The sequence below is a fragment of the Salmo salar genome, chromosome 11 (assembly GCF_965601325.2).
Source record: "Salmo salar chromosome 11, fSalSal1, whole genome shotgun sequence".
In the NCBI taxonomy this organism is placed as follows: Eukaryota; Metazoa; Chordata; class Actinopteri; order Salmoniformes; family Salmonidae; genus Salmo; species Salmo salar.
In genome coordinates this window covers 124732561-124752515 of record NC_138301.1, presented here as the reverse complement: position 1 = coordinate 124752515, position 19955 = coordinate 124732561, and the positions used below count along the sequence as shown (strand labels likewise).

Here is a 19955-nt window from a genome sequence, read left to right as displayed (position 1 = left end):
TAATGTAGTTGTCCTCTTGCTCAGTTGTGCACCGGGGCCTCCCACTCCTCTTTCTATTCTGGTTAGAGCCAGTTTGCGCTGTTCTGTGAAGGGAGTAGCACACAGCGTTGTATGAGATCTTCAGTTCCTTGGCAATTTCTCGCATTGAATAGCCTTCATTTCTCAGAACAAAAATAGACTGACGAGTTTCAGAAGAAAGGTCTTTGTTTCTGGCCTTTTTGAGCCTGTAATCGAACCCACAGATGCTGATGCTCCAGATACTCAACTAGTCTAAAGAAGGCCAGTTTTATTGCTTCTTTAATCAGACAACAGTTTTCAGCTGTGCTAACATCAATTGCAAAAGGGTTTTCTAATGATCAATTAGACTTTTAAAATGATAAACTTGGATTAGCTAACACAACGTGCCATTGGAACACAGGAGTGATGGTTGCTGATAATGGGCCTCTGTACGTCTATGTAGATATTCCATTAAAAATCAGCCGTTTCCAGCTACAATAGTCATTTACAACATTAACCTGTTTGGGATAGGGGGCAGTATTTTCACGGCCGGATGAAAAAACGTACCCGATTTTTAAACTGGTGACTACTCTTGCCCAGAAACGAGAATATGCATATTATTAGTAGTTTTGGATAGAAAACACTCTGAAGTTTCTAAACTTTTTTGAATGGTGTCTGTGAGTATAACAGAACTCATATGGCAGGCAAAAACCTGAGAAAATTCCAAGCAGGAAGTGGCCTGTCTGAGAAATTGTTGTTGTTCTTTTGATTCTCTATCGAAACTACAGTATCTGTGGGGTTACGTAGCACTTTCTAAGGCTTCCATTGGCTCGCTAAAGCCTTCAGAAAGCAGATTGAGGCGTCTCCTGTCTCTGGGCAGAGTATAGTAGCTCAGTTTCTCAGTGGTCTGCCTGGTGACAAAGAGATTGGATATGCGCATTCACGTGAACACGCTGTTTTTTCTTTTCCTCTTTAAATGAATACACTATTGTCCGGTTGGAATATTATCGCTATTTTACGAGAAAAATACCCTTAAATTGATTTTAAACAGCGTTTGACATGCTTCTAAGTACGGTAATGGAACATTTTTTATTTTTGTTTTGTCTCGAAATGCGCTCGCGCGTTACCCTTTGGATAGTGACCTGAACGCACGAACAAAACGGAGGTATTTGGACATAACTATGGATTATTTGGAACAAAAACAACATTTCTTGTGGAAGTAGCAGTCCTGGGAGTGCATTCTGACGAAGATCAGCAAAGGTAATACAATTTTTCGAATAATAATTCTGAGTTTAGTGTCCCCCAAACTTGGTGGGTGTCAAAATAGCTAGCCGTGATGGCCGAGCTATGTACTCAGAATATTGCAAAATGTGCTTTCGCCGAAAAGCTATTTTAAAATCTGACATAGCGATTGCATAAAGGAGTTCTGTATCTATAATTCTTAAACTAATTTATGTATTTTGTCAATGTTTATGATGAGTAATTTAGTAAATTCACAGCAAGTTTTGGGTGGGAATACATGTTCTGAACATAACACACCAATGTAAAAAGCTGGTTTTTGATATTAATACGAACTTGATTGAACAAAACATGCATGTATTGTATAACATAATGTCCTAGGGTTGTCATCTGATGAAGATCATCAAAGGTTAGTGCTGCATTTAGCTGTGTTTTGGGTTTTATTAACACATGTCCTTGCTTGGAAAATGGCTGTGTGATTTATTTTTGTCTATGTACTCTCCTAACAATCTAATGTTTTGCTTTCGCTGTAAAGCCTTTTTGAAATCGGACAATGTGGTTACCATCAAGAAGTGTATGTTTGAGAGAGTTGAATTATGACATTTTGTTGTTTTTGAATTTGCCGCCCTGATATTTCACTGGCTGTGTCCAGCAGGTGGGTAGCCCATAGAAGTTAACAATGTCTGAACTGTATTTCTGTTCAATTTGATGTTATTTTAATGGACAAAAATGTGCTTTTCTTTGAAAAACAAGGACATTTCTAAGTGACCCCAAACTTTTGAACGGTGGTGTATATAAAAAAATATTTTTTTTTCTGGGTCAAGGTTTGGCTTTTTCAGGAGAGGATTTATTTCTGCCACTTTGAGTGATTTTTTTGTTTTTGGTGGATAGGTCAGACATGTATGTTCAACATAGGAGGGCCAAGCACAGGAAGTAGCTCTCCAAGCACAGGAAGTAGCTCTTTCAGTAGTTGGAATAGGGTCCAGTAGCAAGGTTTAGAGGCCATGACTATTTTTGTGAATGTGTTGAGAGATAAAGGATTAAAAAAAATTTAACTTTAGTGTCTCCATATATCCGAGGTCCTGGCAGTTCTTTTCAGACTCAGGACGACTGAGTTTTTTGGGGAAATAATAATCTGAGTTTGTTATGAGGGGCCACAGTGGCTCTCCGGTCTGCGTATCGGCATCCATTTTGGGGCGGAGACGAATGTTTGCAGTTTTTAATAGGATGTGAGACAGACTAACAAATCAATAGGAGCCCCTGGCCGTTAATCTGACCATGATAACGAGCTGGCCGGTAATCTGACCATGATAACGAGCTGGCCGGTAATCTGACCATGATAACGAGCTGGCCGGTAATCTGACCATGATAACGAGCTGGCCGGTAATCTGACCATGATAACGAGCTGGCCGGTAATCTGACCATGATAACGAGCTGGCCGGTAATCTGACCATGATAACGAGCTGGCCGGTAATCTGACCATGATAACGAGCTGGCCGGTAATCTGACCATGATAACGAGCTGGCCGGTAATCTGACCATGATAACGAGCTGGCCGGTAATCTGACCATGATAACGAGCTGGCCGGTAATCTGACCATGATAACGAGCTGGCCGGTAATCTGACCATGATAACGAGCTGGCCGGTAATCTGACCATGATAACGAGCTGGCCGGTAATCTGACCATGATAACGAGCTGGCCGGTAATCTGACCATGATAACGAGCTGGCCGGTAATCTGACCATGATAACGAGCTGGCCGGTAATCTGACCATGATAATGAGCTGGCTGCTTAGTTAATTTAGAAATCAAACAAAATCTACAGGAGTTAAATGTTCTGTTAATGGGAATTACCATAATGTAAATGTTCTGTTAGTATGAATTACCATAATCTAAATGTTAATATGAATTACCATAATCTAAATGTTCTGTTAGTGTGAATTACCATAATCTAAATGTTAATATGAATTACCATAATGTAAATGTTCTGTTAATGGGAATTACCATAATGTAAATGTTCTGTTAGTATGAATTACCATAATCTAAATGTTAATATGAATTACCATAATCTAAATGTTCTGTTAGTATGAATTACCATAATCTAAATGTTCTGTTAATATGAATTACCATAATCTAAATGTTCTGTTAATATGAATTACCATAATGTGCTTTCTGTCATTCTGACCACCCTAATGGGTGACGCACCCAATGCATATGGGTCTGGTAAATTTTCTCAAATGGCGGGTAAATGAAAAATCTTCCCGGTCACTTTGTCCGGAGAGCGAGAGATACGATTTGATTTGAATCTCTTTCCTCTCGGTGTGTCTCTCTCTAGCTCAGTAACTGGGAGCCAGGGGATTACTGTCTCCTCTCTGTTCCTGTAGCTCAGTAACTGGGAGCCAGGGGATTACTGTCTCCTCTCTGTTCCTGTAGCTCAGTAACTGGGAGCCAGGGGATTACTGTCTCCTCTCTGTTCCTGTAGCTCAGTAACTGGGAGCCAGGGGATTACTGTCTCCTCTCTGTTCCTGTAGCTCAGTAACTGGGAGCCAGGGGATTACTGTCTCCTCTCTGTTCCTGTAGCTCAGTAACTGGGAGCCAGGGGATTACTGTCTCCTCTCTGTTCCTGTAGCTCAGTAACTGGGAGCCAGGGGATTACTGTCTCCTCTCTGTTCCTGTAGCTCAGTAACTGGGAGCCAGGGGATTACTGTCTCCTCTCTGTTCCTGTAGCTCAGTAACTGGGAGCCAGGGGATTACTGTCTCCTCTCTGTTCCTGTAGCTCAGTAACTGGGAGCCAGGGGATTGATTACTGTCTCCTCTCTGTTCCTGTAGCTCAGTAACTGGGAGCCAGGGGACCGGGCCGTATCGGAGCACCAGAGACATTACCCCAACTGTCGCTTCGTCAGAGGAGACCGGGCCGACAACGTGTCCATGGCGGGCGGCGCTAGAGGTGTAGGAGTGCCCCCCGGGGCAGTAGCTCCCGTCTCCAGCCCCCCAGGTCTCAGTAACGTGTCTAATCCAGCCATGCAGCAGCGTGAGGAGCGGTTGCTCACCTTCGTCCACTGGCCTTTACGTATTCCTGTACGCCCCGAACAGCTGGCCAAGGCAGGGTTTTACTACGTTGGTGAGAGAAATATTCAAGATCTACATTCCAATATAACTTTTAGTTAACATGTATTTTTATACAGTTTTTTTGTTTAAACGGGTAAAAGTCATTGGCAACGAATGCCCTGTTAGTATCACCATAGACACGGTTCCTGTGATTGGAGGAAGCTTGGAGCTCCTGGTGTTCCCCTGGGCTTTACCCAAACATTTAGCAGGACCTCTACACCTCCTAATCACACCCTGGGTGTGTTGCAGGGCGTAATGATGATGTGTGTGTGTGTTGCAGGGCGTAATGAGGTGTGTGTGTTGCAGGGTGTAATAATGTGTGTGTGTTGCAGGGTGTAATAATGATGATGGTGTGTGTGTGTTGCAGGGTGTAATAATGATGATGGTGTGTGTGTGTTGCAGGGTGTAATAATGATGATGGTGTGTGTGTGTTGCAGGGTGTAATAATGATGAGAGTGTGTGTGTTGCAGGGCGTAATAATGATGATGGTGTGTGTGTGTTGCAGGGTGTAATAATGATGAGAGTGTGTGTGTTGCAGGGCGTAATGACGACGTGAAGTGTTTCTGCTGTGACGGGGGTCTGAGGTGCTGGGAGTCAGGTGACGACCCCTGGGTGGAGCACGCCAAATGGTTCCCTAGGTAACCACCCCTTACAGCGCTGCCATATTACGTGTGTGTGTTGGTGACAAGCTGATTGAACAACGGGAAAATAGTACCAGACAGAGCCAGTAGTCGACTCACTCATCACCTTCAGACTTGATCACTGCAATGACTGGTAACCTATGTTACTGTGACTATGGTAACCTGTCAGTATATGTTACTGTGACTATGGTAACCTGTCAGTATATATGTTACTGTGACTATGGTAACCTGTCAGTATATATGTTACTGTGACTATGGTAACCTGTCAGTATATATGTTACTGTGACTATGGTAACCTGTCAGTATATATTACTGTGACTATGGTAACCTGTCAGTATATATTACTGTGACTATGGTAACCTGTCAGTATATGTTACTGTGACTATGGTAACCTGTCAGTATATGTTACTGTGACTATGGTAACCTGTCAGTATATATTACTGTGGTGACTATGGTAACCTGTCAGTATATATTACTGTGGTGACTATGGTAACCTGTCAGTATATGTTACTGTGGTGACTATAGTAACCTGTCAGTATATATTAATGTGGTGACTATGGTAACCTGTCAGTATATATTACTGTGGTGACTATGGTAACCTGTCAGTATATATTAATGTGGTGACTATGGTAACCAGTCAGTATATATTAATGTGGTGACTATGGTAACCTGTCAGTATATATTAATGTGGTGACTATGGTAACCTGTCAGTATATATTAATGTGGTGACTATGGTAACCTGTCAGTATATGTGACTATGGTAACCTGTCAGTATATGTTACTATGGTAACCTGTCAGTATATGTTACTGTGACTATGGTAACCTGTCAGTATATGTTACTATGGTAACCTGTCAGTATATGTTACTGTGACTATGGTAACCTGTCAGTATATATTACTGTGACTATGGTAACCTGTCAGTATATATGTTACTGTGACTATGGTAACCTGTCAGTATATATGTTACTGTGACTATGGTAACCTGTCAGTATATATTACTGTGACTATGGTAACCTGTCAGTATATATTACTGTGACTATGGTAACCTGTCAGTATATGTTACTGTGACTATGGTAACCTGTCAGTATATATTAATGTGGTGACTATGGTAACCTGTCAGTATATATTAATGTGGTGACTATGGTAACCTGTCAGTATATGTTACTATGGTAACCTGTCAGTATATTTATGTGACTATGGTAACCTGTCAGTATATATTAATGTGGTGACTATGGTAACCTGTCAGTATATGTTACTGTGACTATGGTAACCTGTCAGTATATGTTACTGTGACTATGGTAACCTGTCAGTATATGTTACTGTGACTATGGTAACCTGTCAGTATATGTTACTGTGACTATGGTAACCTGTCAGTATATATGTACTGTGACTATGGTAACCTGTCAGTATATATTACTGTGACTATGGTAACCTGTCAGTATATATGTTACTGTGACTATGGTAACCTGTCAGTATATATGTTACTGTGACTATGGTAACCTGTCAGTATATATTAATGTGGTGACTATGGTAACCTGTCAGTATATGTTACTATGGTAACCTGTCAGTATATGTTACTGTGACTATGGTAACCTGTCAGTATATGTTACTGTGACTATGGTAACCTGTCAGTATATATTAATGTGTTGACTATGGTAACCTGTCAGTATATATTAATGTGGTGACTATGGTAACCTGTCAGTATATATTAATGTGGTGACTATGGTAACCTGTCAGTATATGTTACTGTGACTATGGTAACCTGTCAGTATATGTTACTGTGACTATGGTAACCTCTCAGTATATGTTACTGTGACTATGGTAACCTGTCAGTATATATGTTACTGTGACTATGGTAACCTGTCAGTATATATGTTACTGTGACTATGGTAACCTGTCAGTATATATTACTGTGACTATGGTAACCTGTCAGTATATGTGACTATGGTAACCTGTCAGTATATATTAATGTGGTGACTATGGTAACCTGTCAGTATATATTAATGTGGTGACTGTGGTAACCTGTCAGTATATATGTTACTGTGACTATGGTAACCTGTCAGTATATATTAATGTGACTATGGTAACCTGTCAGTATATATGTTACTGTGACTATGGTAACCTGTCAGTATATATGTTACTGTGACTATGGTAACCTGTCAGTATATGTGACTATGGTAACCTGTCAGTATATATTAATGTGGTGACTATGGTAACCTGTCAGTATATATTAATGTGGTGACTATGGTAACCTGTCAGTATATATTAATGTGGTGACTATGGTAACCTGTCAGTATATATGTTACTGTGACTATGGTAACCTGTCAGTATATATTAATGTGACTATGGTAACCTCTAGGTGTGTGTACCTGCTCCAGGAGAAAGGTCAGGAGTTCGTCCATCAGATCCAGGCTCGTTTCCCTCGCCTCTTTGAACAGGTAACACCTGCTTCTGTTTATGCACCTTATTCACACCTGGCATCAATGACCTGTGTGTATGCACCGTGGTGTGTGTGTGTGTGTGTGTGTGTGTGTGTGGTGTGTGTGTGTGTGTGTGTGTGTGTGTGTGTGTGTGTGTGTGTGTGTGTGTGTGTGTGTGTATGTGAGTGTGGTGTGTATTGATTAGCTGTCTGGTAGAACATTGTGATGTGAATAAAGATCCATCATATGACTGATCTGAACATCAGTCGAAACAGGAAGTAAACTCTCCTGGCTCCTCCCCCTTACAGCTCCTGACCAATGGGGACAGCATCTCCAGGGAGTTTGTGGACCCACCAAGTGAGTAACAATTCAAGTTTTTTGGACACTTGGTGTCTCGACAATATATAACAAAGAATTATAATATATGAATTTATTATTGTAGTTTTTTTAAATATAGTAGCTGCTTTGTGTTTACAGCTAATCAGTTGAACACCTGACTTGACCATCTTCTAGCCAGTTAGCTGAACAGGCAGAAGAAGAAACTAGGTGTTGTAGGAAAAACACAGACTAAACTCTGACAAATCAAAGTTTATTTGTCACGTGCGCTGAAGACAACATCCGGAGATGAAGTATATATTATACACTGTTGTAGCAAAGCTTGACAGGTTCGCATTACAATATTTGTTTTTAAGAATGTGTGAATCGTTCTGCTCAGCGAGGTGAAGAGCGGAAGAATTAACCCGAGCCTCGGTTTTATCTCCTGGAGAAAGCGGGGCTTCCGGGACCTTTCATCACGTTCAGATGTGGTGATTTTAGAGCTCTTCGTTATGAGGTGGTCGAGCTCCTCTCCATAGCTCTGTTGTAACGAGTGACCCACTGAAAGGGAACCACCGGTTTCCATAGCAGCAACCATAACGCTAACAGTTTCTCTCCTGCTCTTCCCTCCTTCCCTCTCCCTCCCTCCCGCTCGCTCTCTCCCGCTCTCGCCCGTTTTTCCCGCTCTCGCCCCGTCTCTCCCTCCTTCCCTCCCTCCCTCTCTCCCTCTCTCCTTCCCGCTCTCTCTCTCTCTCCCTCCTTCCCGCTCGCTCTCTCCCTCCCTCCCCCTCTAGTGGTCAACCTGGGTCCAGGTGAGGAGCGGTCGGAAGATGCAGTGATGATGAACACCCCGGTGGTTGTGTCGGCTCTGGAGATGGGATTTGAGCGTGACCTGGTCAAGCAGACGGTACATAATGTAATGATATTCCATTACGCTGAGGGACTCCCTGTCCGTCTATAAAAATACACTGAACAGAAATAGAAACACATGTTAAGTGTTGGTTTCATGAGCTGAAATAAAATATCACAGATTTTTTTTCCATACACACAGAAAGTGTATATCTCTCAAATTCTGTGCACAAATGTGTTTACACCCCTGTTAGTGAGCATTTGTCCTTTACCAAGATAATCCATCCACCTGACAGGTGTGGCATATCAAGAAGCTGATTAAATAGCATGATCATTACACAGGTGCACCTTGTGCTGGGGACAAGTAAAGGCCACTCTAGAATGTGCCGTTTTGTCACAACACAATGCCACAGATGTCTCAACTTTTGAGGGAGCGTGCAGTTGGCATGCTGACTGCAGGAATGTCCACCAGAGCTGTTGCCAGAGAATTTAATGTTCACTTCTCTACCATAAGCCGCCTCCAACATTGTTTTAGAGAATTAGGCAGTATGTCCAACTGACCTCATAACCATAGACCGTGTGTGGTGTCGTGTGGACGAGCGGTTTGCTGTTGTGAACAGAGTGGCCCATGGTGGGGTTATGGTATGGACAGGCATAAGGTAAAATCCACTGAAATACCGTGATGCGGCCCATTTTTTATTATTATTATTTTATTTATTTAAAGGTATGTTACCAACAGTCATATCTGTATTCCCAGTCATGTGAAATTCATAGATTAGCACCTAATGAATTTATTTGGGTTAGGGTCCTCATATGAACTGTAATTCAGTAAAATCATTGAAATTGTTGCGTTTTTTATATTATTGTTCAGTATATATTTCCATTAAGCAGAGGGACTCACTGTCCTGTGTGTCTATAATCTACAGGTCCAGGGTAAGATCCTGACCAGCGGAGAGAACTACAAGACGGTCCAGGAACTGGTCTTAGACCTGCTGTCTGCCGAGGACCAAAAGAGAGAGGAGGAGAAAGAGATGCTGGCCGAGGAGATGGCTTCTGGTACGGCTGATATGAGGGAGGGAGGGGAGGGAGGGAGGGGAGGAGAGATGCTGGCCGACGAGATCTTTCTTCTGAAACTCGTCAGTCTATTCTTGTTCTGAGAAATGAAGGCTATTCCATGCGAGAAATTGCCAAGAAACTGAAGATCTCGTACAACGCTGTGTACTACTCCCTACACAGAACAGAGCAAACTGGCTCTAACCAGAATAGAAAGAGGAGTGGGAGGCCCCGGTGCACAACTGAGCAAGAGGACAAGTACATTAGAGTGTCTAGTTTGAGAAACAGACGCCTCACAAGTCCTCAACTGGCAGCTTCATTAAATAGTTCCCACAAAACACCAGTCTCAACGTCAACAGTGAAGAGGCGACTCCGGGATGCTGGCCTTCTAGGCAGAGTTCCTCTGTCCAGTGTCTGTGTTCTTCTGCCCGTCTTAATCTTTTCTTTTTATTGGCCAGTCTGAGATATGGCTTTTTCTTTACAACTCTGCCTAGAAGGGCAGCATCCCGGAGTCGCCTCTTCACTGCTGACGTTGAGACTGGTGTTTTGTGGGAACTATTTAATGAAGCTGCTAGTTGAGGACTTGTGAGGCGTCTGTTTCTCAACCTAGACACTCTAATGTACTTGCCCTCTTGTTTGCTGTAGTCCACGGTCAGCTCCTTTGTCTTGCTGACGTTGAGGGAGAAGTTGTTGTCCTCTGGCTTGGCCCAGGTAATAAGCTTCTGGTGCCAGAGTCCAACTGAATCGAATGCAAACGCCCTCTCCCAACGCCCTCGCCCTCTCCCAACGCCCAACGCCCTCTCCCAACGCCCTCTCCCAACGCCCTCTCCCAACGCCCTCTCCCAACGCCCTCTCCCAACGCCCTCGCCCAACGCCCTCTCCCAACGCCCTCTCCCAACGCCCTCTCCCAACGCCCTCTCCCAACGCCCTCTCCCAACGCCCTCTCCCAACGCCCTCTCCCAACGCCCTCTCCCAACGCCCTCTCCCAACGCCCTCGCCCAACGCCCTCGCCCAACGCCCTCGCCCAACGCCCTCGCCCAACGCCCTCGCCCAACGCCCTCTCCCAACGCCCTCTCCCAACGCCCTCGCCCAACGCCCAACGCCCTCGCCCAACGCCCTCGCCCAACTCTCTCTGCCCTGTCTCCTCTCTCCAGATGGTAATTCGTTCTTGAAGAGACACCAGGCAGCGTTGGTCCAGCGTCTGAAGAGTGTTGAGTCTGTCCTGGAGCACCTCCGAGAGCAGAATGTCATCAGTACGTCTTTACACTACTGAAATACTACTACAGTACTAATGAATATTATTAATGTTGTGAAGAGTGTCGAGTCTGTCCCGGACCTCCTCAGAGAACAGAATGTCATGAGTATGTTATTAATACATGGTATATACTACAAGCTGCTACTATTACAATATTAATGTTTAGTCGGTCCTGGAGCGCCCATCAGTATATCTTTATATTACTACATGTTAAACTACTAGCTACTACTACAGTACTATATTGATGTTATGATACCTCTACAGTAGGTGAGGAGTACAGTAGTCTCCAGGGCCAGTCCTCTCAGCAGCAGCTGACCTTTAACCCCCTGACCTTCTAGGTGGAGAGGAATACAGTAGTCTCCAGGGCTAGTCCTCCCAGCAGCAGCTGACCTTTAACCCCCTGACCTCCTAGGTGGAGAGGAATACAGTAGTCTCCAGGGCCAGTCCTCCCAGCAGCAGCTGACCTTTAACCCCCTGACCTTCTAGGTGGAGAGGAATACAGTAGTCTCCAGGGCCAGTCCTCTCAGCAGCAGCTGACCTTTAACCCCCTGACCTTCTAGGTGGAGAGGAATACAGTAGTCTCCAGGGCCAGTCCTCCCAGCAGCAGCTGACCTTTAACCCCCTGACCTTCTAGGTGGAGAGGAATACAGTAGTCTCCAGGGCCAGTCCTCCCAGCAGCAGCTGACCTTTAACCCCCTGACCTCCTAGGTGGAGAGGAATACAGTAGTCTCCAGGGCCAGTCCTCTCAGCAGCAGCTGACCTTTAACCCCCTGACCTTCTAGGTGGAGAGGAATACAGTAGTCTCCAGGGCCAGTCCTCTCAGCAGCAGACAGCCAGGCTGATAGACTTGGTGCTGACTAAAGGAAACGCAGCAGCTGAGGTCTTCAGGAACTGGATCCAGAAGAACGATGTCTACCTGCTCAGAGACCTCATGGGTAAACCTTACTTCTGACCTTTAACCCCTAACCTGCTCAGAGACCTCATGGGTAAACCTTACTTCTGACCTTTAACCCCTAACCTGCTCAGAGACCTCATGGGTAAACCTTACTTCTGACCTTTAACCCCTAACCTGCTCAGAGACCTCATGGGTAAACCTTCCTTCTGACCTTTAACCCCTAACCTGCTCAGAGACCTCATGGGTAAACCTTCCTTCTGACCTTTAACCCCTAACCTGCTCAGAGACCTCATGGGTAAACCTTACTTCTGACCTTTCAACTCTTACCTCACACCCTAACTTCTTTTCCCCTTCCCCTAACCTGCTAGACTTCACCTTGAACATCCCTCACTGTGGATCGCCCTAGTCCCTTAACTAACCCCTAGTCCCTTTACTCCCTAGCACCCTAACCCCTAGTCCCTTTACTCCCTAGCACACTAACCCCTAGTCCCTTTACTCCCTAACCCCTAGTCCCTTTACTCCCTAGCACCCTAACCCCTAGTCCCTTTACTCCCTAACCCCTAGTCCCTTTACTCCCTAGCACCCTAACCCCTAGTCCCTTTACTCCCTAACCCCTAGTCCCTTTACTCCCTAGCACCCTTCTGCTCCTAATCTTCAGTTTCCTAAGACCCCTAGTTTCCTAATGCCTAGACCCCTAACCCCTAGTCCCTTCTACTCCCAATCCCTAGTTGTTGAATCCTTAGCTCCTAGTCCCTTCTACTCCCCAATCCCTAGTTGTGGAATCCTTAGCTCCTTAACCCCTAGTCCCTTCTACTCCCCAATCCCTAGTTGTTGAATCCTTAGCTCCTTAACCCCTAGTCCCTTCTACTCCCAATCCCTAGTTGTTGAATCCTTAGCTCCTTAACCCCTAGTCCCTTCTGCTCCCAATCCCTAGTTGTGGAATCCTTAGCTCCTTAACCCCTAGTCCCTTCTACTCCCCAATCCCTAGTTGTTGAATCCTTAGCTCCTTAACCCCTAGTCCCTTCTACTCCCAATCCCTAGTTGTGGAATCCTTAGCTCCTTAACCCCTAGTCCCTTCTGCTCCCAATCCCTAGTTGTGGAATCCTTAACCCCTAGTCCCTTCTACTCCCAATCCCTAGTTGTGGAATCCTTAACCCCTAGTCCCTTCTACTCCCCAATCCCTAGTTGTGGAATCCTTAGCTCCTTAACCCCTAGTCCCTTCTACTCCCAATCCCTAGTTGTGGAATCCTTAGCTCCTTAACCCCTAGTCCCTTCTACTCCCCAATCCCTAGTTGTGGAATCCTTAACCCCTAGTCCCTTCTACTCCCCAATCCCTAGTTGTGGAATCCTTAACCCCTAGTCCCTTCTACTCCCAATCCCTAGTTGTGGAATCCCTAGTCCCTTCTACTCCCCAATCCCTAGTTGTGGAATCCTTAACCCCTAGTCCCTTCTACTCCCCAATCCCTAGTTGTGGAATCCTTAGCTCCTTAACCCCTAGTCCCTTCTACTCCCAATCCCTAGTTGTGGAATCCTTAGCTCCTTAACCCCTAGTCCCTTCTACTCCCAATCCCTAGTTGTGGAATCCTTAGCTCCTTAACCCCTAGTCCCTTCTACTCCCAATCCCTAGTGTTGGAATCCTTAGCTCCTTAACCCCTAGTCCCTTCTACTCCCAATCCCTAGTTGTGGAATCCTTAGCTCCTTAACCCCTAGTCCCTTCTACTCCCAATCCCTAGTTGTTGAATCCTTAGCTCCTTAACCCCTAGTCCCTTCTACTCCCAATCCCTAGTTGTGGAATCCTTAGCTCCTTAACCCCTAGTCCCTTCTACTCCCAATCCCTAGTTGTTGAATCCTTAGCTCCTTAACCCCTAGTCCCTTCTACTCCCCAATCCCTAGTTGTTGTATCCTTAGCTCCTTAACCCCTAGTCCCTTCTACTCCCCAATCCCTAGTTGTTGAATCCTTAGCTCCTTAACCCCTAGTCCCGTCTACTCCCAATCCCTAGTTGTGGAATCCTTAGCTCCTTAACCCCTAGTCCCTTCTACTCCCCAATCCCTAGTTGTTGAATCCTTAACCCCTAGTCCCTTCTACTCCCCAATCCCTAGTTGTGGAATCCTTAGCTCCTTAACCCCTAGTCCCTTCTACTCCCAATCCCTAGTTGTGGAATCCTTAGCTCCTTAACCCCTAGTCCCTTCTGCTCCCAATCCCTAGTTGTGGAATCCTTAGCTCCTTAACCCCTAGTCCCTTCTACTCCCCAATCCCTAGTTGTGGAATCCTTAGCTCCTTAACCCCTAGTCCCTTCTACTCCCAATCCCTAGTTGTGGAATCCTTAGCTCCTTAACCCCTAGTCCCTTCTACTCCCAATCCCTAGTTGTGGAATCCTTAACCCCTAGTCCCTTCTGCTCCCAATCCCTAGTTGTGGAATCCTTAACCCCTAGTCCCTTCTACTCCCAATCCCTAGTTGTGGAATCCTTAACCCCTAGTCCCTTCTGCTCCCCAATCCCTAGTTGTGGAATCCTTAACCCCTAGTCCCTTCTGCTCCCCAATCCCTAGTTGTGGAATCCTTAGCTCCTTAACCCCTAGTCCCTTCTGCTCCCAATCCCTAGTTGTGGAATCCTTAGCTCCTTAACCCCTAGTCCCTTCTACTCCCCAATCCCTAGTTGTGGAATCCTTAGCTCCTTAACCCCTAGTCCCTTCTACTCCCAATCCCTAGTTGTGGAATCCTTAGCTCCTTAACCCCTAGTCCCTTCTACTCCCCAATCCCTAGTTGTGGAATCCTTAACCCCTAGTCCCTTCTACTCCCAATCCCTAGTGTTGGAATCCTTAGCTCCTTAACCCCTAGTCCCTTCTACTCCCAATCCCTAGTTGTTGAATCCTTAGCTCCTTAGCCCCTAGTCCCTTCTACTCCCCAATCCCTAGTTGTTGAATCCTTAGCTCCTTAACCCCTAGTCCCTTCTACTCCCCAATCCCTAGTTGTTGAATCCTTAGCTCCTTAACCCCTGGTCATGGGGTGTCCAGCATTCCAGGTTTGGGAAGGATGGTGGGATGTTGTATCGTTCTGAGCTTGTCTGTGAGAATGATTGGTGTGTAGATTAGAGGTTAGGGGGCTAAGAGGTTAGGGGGCTAAGGGGCTAGAGGTCAGGGGTCAGCCTACTAAACCATCAGATTGACCCATCCTTGTATAGAAAGGTTATCACCCAGCTCAGTGCCAGTTCAGTCCAGTTAGTCCCACTTGACCCAGTTCAGTCCAGTTAGTCCCAGTTCAGTCCAGTTAGTCCCACTTCACCCAGCTCAGTCCAGTTAGTCCCAGTTGAGTCCAGTTAGTCCCACCCCCACTTCAGTCCAGTTAGTCCCACTTCACCCAGCTCAGCTCAGTCCAGTTAGTCCCACTTCAGTCCAGTTAGTCCCACTTCAGTCCAGTTAGTCCCACTTCACCAGCTTCAGTCCAGTTAGTCCCACTCCACCCAGCTCAGCTCAGTCCAGTTAGTCCCACTTCGACCCACTTCAGTCCAGTTAGTCCCACTTCGACCCACTTCAGTCCAGTTAGTCCCACTTCGACCCAGTTCAGTTAGTCCCACTTCACCCCACTTCAGTCCAGTTAGTCCCACTTCAACCCACTTCAGTCCAGTTAGTCCCACTTCAGTCCAGTTAGTCCCACTTCAACCCACTTCAGTCCAGTTAGTCCCACTTCAGTCCAGTTAGTCCCACTTCGACCCACTTCAGTCCAGTTAGTCCCACTTCACCCCACTTCAGTCCAGTTAGTCCCACTTCAGTCCAGTTAGTCCCACTTCAGTCCAGTTTAATTGTTGTTCTCAATGCCCCTTTCAGCCCAGGCAAATGAAGCCTCAACACCAAGTCAAGATCTCTCAGGTATATATATACACACACACACACACACACACACACACACACACACACACACACACACACACTGCCTGGCTATACACACACACACACACACACACACACTGTTTCACACACAGTTACACACACACACTGCCTGGCTATATGTGTATATATACACACACACTGTTTCATACACACACTGCCTGGCTATATATACACACACACACACACACACACACACACACACACACACACACACACACACACACACACGCTGCCTGGCTATATATACACATACACACACACACACACACACACACACACACACACACACACACACACACTGCCTGGCTGTAGACACACACACCTCTACATACAGGGCTTTTGTCTGCTTGTAGCTTTGGCTTTGAGACCTGCTGGCCCGTGTAGCTTCGAGACCTGCTGGCCCGTGGAGCTTTGAGACCTGCTGGCCCGTGGAGCTTTGAGACCTGCTGGCCCGTGGAGCTTTGAGACCTGCTGGCCCGTGGAGCTTTGAGACCTGCTGGCCCGTGGAGCTTTGAGACCTGCTGGCCCGTGTAGCTTTGGCTTCGAGACCTGCTGGCCCGTGGAGCTTTGGCTTTGAGACCTGCTGGCCCGTGGAGCTTTGGCTTCGAGACCTGCTGGCCCGTGGAGCTTTGAGACCTGCTGGCCCGTGGAGCTTTGGCTTTGAGACCTGCTGGCCCGTGGAGCTTTGGCTTCGAGACCTGCTGGCCCGTGGAGCTTCGAGACCTGCTGGCCGGTGGAGCTTCGAGACCTGCTGGCCCGTGGAGCTTTGAGACCTGCTGGCCCGTGGAGCTTTGGCTTTGAGACCTGCTGGCCCGTGTAGCTTTGGCTTTGAGACCTGCTGGCCCGTGTAGCTTTGAGACCTGCTGGCCCGTGGAGCTTTGAGACCTGCTGGCCCGTGGAGCTTTGAGACCTGCTGGCCCGTGTAGCTTTGGCTTCGAGACCTGCTGGCCCGTGTAGCTTTGAGACCTGCTGGCCCGTGGAGCTTTGAGACCTGCTGGCCCGTGGAGCTTTGAGACCTGCTGGCCGGTGGAGCTTCGAGACCTGCTGGCCCGTGTAGCTTTGGCTTTGAGACCTGCTGGCCCGTGGAATGAGGCCTTGGAACTGGGATGGATGGGCGGGGTCAGAAGTGTCATCCAATGGGAGGGGTTTAATCTCCTGAGAGCTGCTATTGGCTGTCAGCAGTGATTGACAGTAGGGTGGTTCTGAGGCCTCGTTACCTTGCTCTACTCTGCACTGGTAAGAGAGCGGTGTGTCAGTCTGTGTTTCGTGGCTTGGTGTTTGTCTCTGTCCGTTAGTGCGCTCATCACACGGGATATTCTCAGACAACACTGGCCTGATATTTTGTTGTTGTTGATGCTACTAGGGTGAGAGATGCGTTTGCCAGAGAGAGAGATCTGTCATTTACAAAATGACTCTGACTTGCCAGATGGTGGCGCTATAACCATCTGTTGAAAGGTGACGCCCCGTTTGACCCAAAGCCATGAGATTCAGAACATTAGGATCCTCTCTTCACCAGGAACACGTTTCCCTCGGGTCCACCGTGATGGATTCAACGGCATGTGAAATTTAAAAATAACAACACTACTAATCTGTCACCGAATTAACGATCTGCGGCTTCTATGGACAATGGTCTCTCAACGCACTACTTTCCAGACTAGCACCTAAAACCACATGACCTTTATTGACCAATAAGTATTCACGTGGGCTGGCATATAAATCAGTTAAGGATATTCGTATTGTAACAACCATTTGGTACACGTGTTGCAACCACTGTCAGGACTCAACATATAATAACATCTACGAGGATGTTGATATCGGCCACACGGTGTGGCTGTAATAGCCTCATCTTTAATATACAGCGCCTTCGAAAAGTATTCAGACCCCTTTCCCACATTTTGTTACTTTACAGCCTTATTCTAAAATTGATTAAATCTGGGGGGGGGGGGTTTTACCTTCAATCTACACAAAATACCCCATAATGACAAAGCAAAAACAGATCTTCAGACATTTTTTGCTAATTTTATTAAAAATAAAAAAAGATATCATTTCCATAAGTATTTATTGGGGAGTTTTATTTTTACGTAGGGAGATAGTTTGAAGTTGGACATGCCTCCACCATGCTTCACCGTAAGGATTCTTCCAGATGTGATGTTTGGCATTCAGACCAGAGGTCCATCTTGGTTTCATCAGGCCAGAGTATGTTGTTTCTCATGGTCTGAGTCTTTAGGTGCCTTTTGGCAAACTCCAAGCGGGCTGTCATGTGCCTTTTACTGAGGAGTGGCTTCCGTCTGATTGGTGGAGTGCTGCAGAGATGGTTGTCCTTGGAACTCTGGAGCTCTGTCAGAGGGACCAGCAGGTTCTTGGTCACCTCCCTGACCAAGACTCTTCTCCCCTGGTTGCTCAGTTTGGCCGGGCGGCCAGCTCTAGGAACAGTCTTGGTGGATCCAAACTTCTTCCGTTTCAGAATGATGGAGGACAATGTGTTCTTGGGGACCTTCAATGCTGCAGACATTTTTTTGGTACCCTTCCCCCAGATCTGTGCCTCGACACAATCCTTTCCCGGTGCTCTACGGACAATTCCTTCGACCTCATGGCTTGGTTTTTGCTCTGACATGCACTGTCAACTGTGGGACCTTATATAGACCGGTGTGTGCCTTTCCAAATTATGTCCAATCAAATGAATTTACCGCAGGTGGACTCCAATCATGTTGTAGAAACATCTCAAGGATGATCAATGGAAACAGGATGCACCTGAGCTCAATTTAGTCTCATAGCAAAGGGTCTGAATACTTATGTAAATAAGGTATCTGGTTTATATTTTTAATACAATTGCTAAAATTTCTAAAAACCTGTTTTTGTTTTGTCAATATGGGGTATTGTGTGTAGATTGCTGAGGATTTTTATTTATATAATCCATTATAGAATAAGGCTGTAACATAACAAAATGTGGAAAAAGTCAAGGGGTCTGAATACTTTCCGAAGGCAACTGTTTCACAGTGATGAAATTTGGCACATGCTCCGGATATGAGTCTAGCTAACCCACGTGATATCTCAGACACCACTGGCCCGATTTTGACATAACTTGGATGAATGATGCATCTGTGTACAATATCCAAGATGCAGTAAAAAAAATAATATATAAATTGAATAATGAAGTAAGATTTCTGCGACATACTTGAGTGCGAACCCATTACACCTTGGCGGGTTTTATGCTTCTGGGTTTTCTTGATTTAAATGATGCGTCTTGCCATAGAAATCCATCATTTACAAAATTACACTGGCGGCCCGAGGGGAGCGCTGGGTCACCGGCGGCCCGAGGGGAGCGCTGGGTCACCGGCGGCCCGAGGGGAGCGCTGGGTCATTCGTGGGACGACGGGCTTGCACTAGCATGGGCGGCAGGTAGCCTAGCGGTTAAGAGCTTTGGGCCAGTAACTGAAAGGTTGTTGTTTCGAATCCCCGAGCCAGCAAGGTGGAAAAATCTGCCGTTTTTGCCTTTGAGCAAGGCAGTTAACCAACAACTGTTCCCTGGGTGCCGACGACGTGGACGCCGATTATGGCAGCCCCCTGCACCCTCTCTGATTCAGGAAGACACATTTCAGTTGATCTGCTTAGGCATCTTGTTTACTGTTGTTTTTCACTTTGCATCTCTATTCTTCCCACTCCATCTCCCTTCCCCCACTTCTTCCTCACTCCAGACCTGCCGATGGAGGAGCAGCTACGGCGACTACAGGAAGAGCGGACCTGTAAGGTGTGTATGGACAAGGAGGTGAACATGGTGTTTATCCCGTGTGGTCACCTGGTGGTCTGTAAGGACTGTGCTCCCTCTCTGAGGAAATGTCCCATCTGCAGAGGACTGGTCAAGGGCACCGTCCGAACCTTCCTCTCCTAGAAGACCTCCAGGAAACCTTCCACTCCTAGGAGACCTCCAGGAAACAGGGACCCTTCTAACACTGTCAAACTTCCACTCCTAGGAGACCGATGTTTGACACTGGTAGATCATCTGTACCATGTGTTAATAAAGTTATTTTCATAACCCTTTTCTGAAATGTTTCATTCATTCAGGATAAAAACCCACTGTAGAAACCAAACAAAGATTCATAAGTTACAATTTACCATGTTATAGTATTATAGTGGACAGTAACCATAGTAACCACACCATGTTATAGTATTATAGTGGACAGTAACCATAGTAACCACACCATGTTATAGTATTATAGTGGACAGTAACCACACCATGTTATAGTATTATAGTGGACAGTAACCACACCATGTTATAGTATTATAGTGGACAGTAACCACA

General features: G+C 46.0%; 1 protein-coding gene across 3 annotated transcripts in view; it reads left to right on the top strand.

Annotated features, from left to right (window-relative positions):
• The window catches only part of birc2 (baculoviral IAP repeat containing 2), a 39345-nt gene extending 19657 nt beyond the window's left edge, over window positions 1-19688 (top strand). The window contains exons 8-17 of one of the 3 annotated variants that reach the window (XM_045690312.2): window positions 4064-4355; window positions 4881-4980; window positions 7342-7420; window positions 7711-7759; window positions 8512-8624; window positions 9493-9622; window positions 10774-10872; window positions 11657-11809; window positions 15593-15634; window positions 19351-19688. In XM_045690312.2, the coding sequence (XP_045546268.2) occupies window positions 4064-4355; window positions 4881-4980; window positions 7342-7420; window positions 7711-7759; window positions 8512-8624; window positions 9493-9622; window positions 10774-10872; window positions 11657-11809; window positions 15593-15634; window positions 19351-19544 (1251 nt within the window). In that variant the 3' untranslated portion in view covers window positions 19545-19688. Of the gene's footprint in view, window positions 1-4063; window positions 4356-4880; window positions 4981-7341; window positions 7421-7710; window positions 7760-8511; window positions 8625-9492; window positions 9623-10773; window positions 10873-11212; window positions 11266-11360; window positions 11593-11656; window positions 11810-15592; window positions 15635-19350 lie in introns of those variants that run through there. The other 2 variants (XM_082958349.1, XM_045690313.2) reach the window with 2 other exon arrangements.
• The last annotated feature ends 267 nt before the right edge of the window (window positions 19689-19955 follow it).